At 40.5% G+C, this 7,057-nt stretch overlaps 1 protein-coding gene across 1 annotated transcript in view; it reads left to right on the top strand.

Moving 5' to 3' along the window:
- Positions 1–1,674: 1,674 nt before the first annotated feature.
- MBOAT2 (membrane bound glycerophospholipid O-acyltransferase 2) overlaps positions 1,675–7,057 on the top strand; it is a 95,260-nt gene continuing 89,877 nt past the window's right edge. Inside the window, exon 1 of the mRNA XM_073896969.1 lies at positions 1,675–1,807. Within this exon, the coding sequence (XP_073753070.1) occupies positions 1,802–1,807 (6 nt within the window). The 5' untranslated portion in view covers positions 1,675–1,801. The remainder of the gene's footprint in view (positions 1,808–7,057) is intronic.

The raw sequence follows: 7,057 nt of genomic DNA, 5'->3' as shown, positions 1-7,057 counted from the left end.
TCTCACTGCAGTGTGCACACGGACACATAAGTGCTTTCAACAGGTGGTTACTTCTTTTTTTTTTTTTTTTAAGATTTATTTATTCCAGAGACAGAGAGAGAGAGAGACAGAGAGTGCATGAGCAGGGGGGAGGGGCAGAGGGAGAGGGAGAAAGAAAGAAGCCTACGCCCTGCTGAGTGCAGAGCCTGACGCAGGGCTCAATCCCTGATCCCTGAGATCATGATCTGAACCGAAATCAAGAATTGGATGCTGACAGAGCCACTGACAGAGCCACTGAGGCGCCCCAGCGTGGTTACTTCTAAAATGAGTGAAGGTATATGATGGAAATGATTTTGTGTGGATTTGCCAGCTTTCTCACTTTTTTAGAATTATGTATGTTTTGAAAATTACTTCTTCTGGGACACAGAATGGAACCCTTAAAAACTGACAATTTTCATTGGCAGCTAAACAGAAAATTCGTTTGTTTTGTGGGTTGGGGAGTGTAAGGTTTTAATGGTCATTTCTCTTTTGGGAGAAAAAAAAAAACTTCCAAAGACTTAGTTTTAGGCAGAGAAACAATCAATTTAAATTTAAAATTAAAAACGTTTTTTCTTAATAGCTTTCTGTCCTTTAAATTTGCTAATTTAAAATTTTCTTTATATAAAATTTTTTTATTAAAATTAATAATATTGCCCGTTGTAGAAATTTGGAAAGTATATTGCTAACTTAAATTTTGAATTCCAAATCCTTAGGAATAACATCTACACTTTTGAGAATTTATTTTTCTCTCCTTTGGATAATTGTCTTCTGGAGCCTTGTACTTCCATCTCCAACTTGGATTGATAGCTGTATCAGCCTACTGCAGCATTGTCATTCTGCAGCTTCTTTTGACTGCATAAATGAGCCAAATTCATTATTTCTTTAAACCTGCGCCATCTTTCTTGCTTTAGACTTTTATTTTGCCGAAGCACATCTCCAACTGACTTCCTAAGAAAAGAGCACATGGAAAGTCAGCTTTCTGAGTCTTTATGTATTTGAAAGTATCTTCATAAAATTTTAGGTTGAAAATAGCTTTCCCTTATAACTCTTAAGGCATTGTGTTGTTATTTTACACATACGGTATTGATGATGAGAAGTCTGATGCTACTCTGGTTCTCTTAACTGTGTAGTTGACCTGATTTTTTCCCTTGAAGATTCACAGGATTTTCTGTTTTTCTTGATGATCTTAAATGATCTCAGTGTGGATTCTTGGTAAGTTCTTTCAGTTTGATGACTCATGTTCTTTAATTCTGGGAAATCCTCTGGAACTGTTTCTTAGATAACTTCTTCCTTCTATTTTGTTGTTTTCTTTCTAGAATTCTTATTTTAAATGGTGACATCTTGGATGAATTAAGTCTATATATTCTCTCTTGCTATTCATGTCTTTTGGAGACTTCCTTTAACTTTGTATTTCAACCTGTGGTAAATTTTACTTTCCAAAAATGGTCACAGCACTGTTTCCAGTACTTGTCACTTCTTATCAAGGATGGAGCTCATTTCCTTTCCCCTTAATCCCGGACAGGTTTGTGACTGCTCCAACTAACAGAATATAGTGGAAGTGACGCTAGGCGATTTCCAGGGTTAGGTCATTAAAAGGCCACAGCTTCCACCAGTATGTGTGGCTCTGTTTCTGTCTCTGTTTTCTCTCTTTCTCAGAGTGCTTGTCCTTGGAACCCAGTCACCATGCTGTGAGGAAACCCAGGGCTCATACAGAGGCCAGGTATAGGTGTTTCAACTGACAGCCCCAGCAAAGATCTCAGATGGCAAGCACCAATGATCTGACATGCGAGTGAGTTGAGTCTAGATAATTTCAGTCCTTGCCTGATGCCAGAGCAGGGATGAGCTCTCCCTGTCCAACTATGCTCAAATTGCAGCTTCAAGAGCAAAAGAAATGTTGTTATTTGTTTTAAGCTACCAAGTTGAGGGCAATTTTTATGTTATCAACTTTCTCATTTCATCAGTCATGTGTTTTTTAAAATGTTTATTGAAGTATAACTTACATACAGTGAAATGCACAGATCAGAAGTGTATAGTTTGATCTGTTTTGACAAATGCATATGCACCTATGTAACCCATATCCCAGATAACTAACCCTCATGAAAGTGAACTTGGTAGACCAGACTGCTAGGTGATGAGTTGAAAGAGATTAATTAGCAGACCCCAGTCCCCTGCCAGCCCCTGGCAACCACTATTTTACTGTTTCTATGAGCTTGGCTTTTTTTTTTTTTTTTTATTGAACAAATAAATGATACTATGCAGTAAAAAAAAAAAAAAAGATTAGCTGGAATTTGGCAATGGTCTATATAGGATAGGAAGCCATTTGAGTTTTTTTCCTTAAACTTATTTTTGGACATTTTTAAATTTACAGAGAGTTGTGAAGATAGTACAGCAAGTTCCCATATAACCCACATCTACTTTTTCCTGTTGTTAATATATTAGTATGGCCCTTTATCACAGCTAGTGAACCGACATCGGTGCATCGTTATTAACTAACTTCCATGCTTTATTTGGATTTCCTGAGTTTTTACTTAAGGCCTGTATTACCTTGGGCTGCCATAACAAAATACCATAGATGGAGTGGCTGAAACAACAGACATTTATTTCTCAGGGTTCTGGAGGCTGAAGTCTGAGTTCAGACCGCCAGCATGTGGAGCTCTGGTGTGGCCTCTCTCCTGGCTCATAGACGGCTGCCTTTTTGCTGTGTGTTCACATGGCCTTTCCTTGGTGCGTGCATGTTTGGGGAGGGGAGGGGTGCATGGTGGGAAGTGAAAGAGAGAGAGAGAGAGAGCTCTCTGCTATTGCTTCTGATCAGGGCACTAATCCCCTGAAGAGGGCCCCACCCTCATGACCTCATCTAAACCTCATTAACTCCAAAGCCTCCATCTCCAAATCCCATCACATTGGGGCTTAAAGCTTCAATGTATTAATTTGTGGGGGATACAGATAATACAGATATTCAGTTCATAACAAGGTCCTTTTGTGATCCAGGATCCTATGTAGAATTTTCCATGTTACATTGAGTTGTCGTGTTTCCTTAAAACCCCCTAGACTGGGATGGTTTCCCAGACTTCCCGTGGTGTGGATGACCTGACAGCTTTGAGGAGTGTTCGTCATTTTGTAGTGTGCCCCTCAAGTGGGATTTGTCACATGTTTTTCTCATGATTAGTCTGGGCTTGTGGGTGTTTGGAAGACTACAGAGGTGCAGCATTGTTTTCATCACTTCACATCAAGTGTGTGTACTTTCAGCTTGACTTATCACTGTTGGTATAATTCCGATCACTGGGCTGAGGCCCTGTTTGTCCGGGTTCTCCACTGAATTCTCTTTTTTACCCTCACTTTCCACATTATACTCACTGGAAGAAGTCATTCTGAGCAGCTCACACATGGGGGCCTCCTGGGGGGGTGCAGTGTGCTGGGGGCAGAGCCCATGGTGTTCAGGGTGGGGCAGGTGTGCTGGGGGGCGGGGCCGGCAGTGCTTGCTGATGGATCTGAGTGCACTGGAGAGAGGAGAGTGGGATCTGCTCCTAGGTGTTTGGCCTGAGCACCTGGCAAATGATGGAGGAGGGAAGAGAGTGGCTTTGGATCGTGGGAAGGGATAGATATGAAGGATTTTCCTTTGGCTGTGTTAATTTGGAGTTGCCTGCTAGATTTTGAAGTAGAAATGTTGAGTAGACCATTGACTGTGAGACTGGAGTTCAGGATAGGGGAGGGCTTGGGATTCAGTTAAAGAATTCCATTGTGCTTTCAGACTAAGAATTTGGTTTGATAGAATAAAGAGCCTGTGGTAATTTGATTAGAATGATGAGAAAAATTAAAATCAAACAAACACATCCTTTCTGAGAGCGTTGTGAGTAAAAAGAAGAAAACAGGTGATCTTTCAGTCAGCATCAATGGCTCTCTGTGTCTGACTTTAGGTCCCAGCTAATACGGCCAGTTGAGCAGTGGAAAACTCAGAATTTGATGTGGGTGTTATAAGCTATCAGGAAAAGACATTGGAAATTTTAAGTTGTTTCCCGGAGGAACTGTGTACATATGTTTTGGGCCCTCAAAGACAGCCAGTGTCCCAGTGTATTACATTTTCTTCCTTAGAGGGATGCCATTCAGGAGTGGGAGGGCTCTGAGCTAGCTGCATTTTCACGTAGCTGCCAGTCTTCATTTTCTTGATGCAGAATTCTTCCCCAGGGGAGCCTCTCCCTGCATTCCTGCCCCTTCTCTACTCTGAATCTTCAGTGGCCAAGGACGGCAGCTGGCTTTCCTGTCTTGAGTCCTCTCCTGGTGATGGTGAATGTAGGGAGGCTGAAGGCTTTATACTGTTTGGTGCCATAATAGGAATTTGAAGAGACATTTGGCAGTTACGCATTAAAACTACATGACCATGTGACCAGTGCCACAAATGATGTCAAGTTTAAGTTGCTCTATGGGAGTCGGTAGGTTATTACTTAGAAAACAAATTTAATAATATTGGGGGATTTACAGTTCTCTCCTTTTCCCTTCCGTCCCCCAAAGTTTTTTACTTATTTTTAGAGCTTTTTGTCTGAGTACGTCCTCCCTTTCCTGGGGATTTCATTTTAAAAATTAGATTTGCAGGGGATTAGGAGCGATCACCATGTTATTAGAGGATGATGAAATCCTCACCCATACTTACAAGTTCAGGGAGAACTTTTCAAGCTCCCTGGGTGCCCCTCTCTGAACTCATTCAAGACAGGAGTAACTTCCAGAATTTGGGACTTACCATTTCCTTTTAGTGGTTGATATTAGCCATGAACGTGTGTACCTTTAAACAGCATGGTGTTTAGTTTTGCTCAGTTTTGACTTTTGACCTTTATTTAAATGACTTATACCATATGTTTTCTTCTGAGTCTTGCTTTTTATTTTATTTATTTTTAAGATTTTATTTATTTGAGAGAGAGAGAGCGCGTGAACAAGGGAGGAGCAGAGGGAGAGAGAGAAGCAGACTCTGCGAGCCCAGCACGGGGTTGGATCTCACGACCCTGAGATCATGATCTGAGCTGAAATCAAGAATGGGACGCTTAACAGACTGAGCCACCCGGGCGCCCTGAGTCTTGCTTTTTAAATCAATATTATGTTTGCCAGATACATTTCTTTTGGTAGGTTAGCTGCAGTTGTTCATTCCCACTTCTGTGGAGTGTGACTATGCTGTAACTTACTTGTGTTCTCTCCCAACCAAGGCCATTTGGGTGGTTTTCAGGTTTTTACTATTTATAAATAAGGCTGTAGTGAAGTTCTTGTTCATGTCTCCTTGTCACATATGTGAGAATTTCTCTAAGGTTTATCTACCTCGGGTAGAATTAATGGTCATGGAGAATGTATCTTCAACTTTATTAAATAATGCCAAACTATTTTCCAAAGTGGTGATACCAATATATACTCCCACCAACAGTGTATTAAAATTCTCTTGTTCCACATCCTCATCAGCACCTAGCACCTAGTTACCAGGTTGAAACAGTTTGGCCATTCTTTTGGGTATAAAAAGATATTTTGTGATTTTAATTTTCATTTTTCCTGAACACAATAAGGTTAGTATTTTTTCATATAGCTCCTGGCCATTTGTATTTCTCTTCTGTGAAATGCTCATTCTTTTGCCTTTTTAAAAATTGGGTAGTTTGTCTTTTTCCTAATGGTTTTAGAGGTTCTCTCTCCGTTTTGGATTTGAATTCTTTATTGTATGTGTTGTAAAATGTATTCTTCCAGTTTGTAGTGTGATTTTTCATTTTCTTTATGATGTCTCATTTGATGAAGTTCTTGATTCCTTCTTTTTTAAAAATTTATTATTTTTTATAGAGAGGTGGGGATGGGTGGAGGGAGACGGAGAAAGAGGATCTTAAGCAGACTCCACGCCCAGCACAGAGCCTGACACGGGGTTCGATCCCATGACCCTGAGATCCTGACCTGAGCCTAAACCAAGAGTTGGACACTTAGCTGACTGGGCCACACAGGTGCCCCCTGATTATTTATTTCTTAAAATAACTTAAAAACTTAAAAAATTATGATAACATATAGCATATGTAAGTGTATAAAATATGCCACTTTAACTATTTTTAACTGTATGCTTTCATAGTGTTAAGTCTGTTCACATTGTTGTACAGCAAATCCCCAGAACGTTTTCATCTTGCAAAATGGGAACTGTATACCCATTAAACAGCTCTCCATCTCTCCCTCCCCCAGCCCTTGATAACTACTCTTCTACTTTCCGTTTCTATGAATTTTACTATTCCAGATTTACCTCATCTAAGGGGAGCTCCTGTAGTGGGGTCTGAGCCCGCTCTGCCTCAGTCCAGCTGTCCAGGCAGGCAGACCGTGTTGGGTAAAGGAAGCGAAGTCTGTATAATGTCTGTTTTTCTTTGTCAATTTCATAATCCACGAATGTAGATAGAGGTTATTCTTATTTTCCAATTAAGAAACTATGACATAAAGAGGTTATAAATGCCAGAGGTTACTTGGTTATGGCTGGAGCAAGGATTTGTATTTATAGTTTGTTGGGTAGGAATGTGCTGCTTACTTTAGATGCACAGTTGTCAGCCTGCTGTGATATGCTAGGTGACATTCCTATGAGACACATTTCCATTTCTGTATAATGTGTCACACGTACTTCCCAGCAAACCAGTTGCGGCTCTGCTGTTGTTTTCTTAGAAATGTGAGGGCAAGAGTAATGTTTTGGGGATAAACTTTATTGAAGTAAATTGTTCACAAACTTGACTATTTTAACTTTCATTAGGAATAAATTACTAGTGACACACCTCGAAACCCAGCAGCTTTTCTATGATTCATAATTGCTGCCTTCGACTACTTAATCATGTTGACTTTATCAGCTGTATGGAGCTACTTAACATTCACCTCGGAGTTGGTGTAAATATTTGATAAATTGGGATGTACAGATGGTCTTCCAGCTGTGGTTTCCTCCCTAGCCTGAAAGCGGGAACTCTTGTTAGGAGTTTGGTAGTGGAGTCAGCATCTCAAACTGCGTGGAGTCTTGCCTGCTGTGCATCCCCTACATAAGAGGATAGATGACGATCTCTTG

The sequence above is a fragment of the Callorhinus ursinus genome, unplaced genomic scaffold (genome assembly GCF_003265705.2).
Source record: "Callorhinus ursinus isolate GAN/ISIS: 27379988/994484 unplaced genomic scaffold, GSC_fseal_2.0 scaffold10, whole genome shotgun sequence".
Lineage (NCBI taxonomy): Eukaryota > Metazoa > Chordata > Mammalia > Carnivora > Otariidae > Callorhinus > Callorhinus ursinus.
Note: the sequence above shows the minus strand (reverse complement) of the source record. Positions and strands in the feature narration are given on the sequence as shown.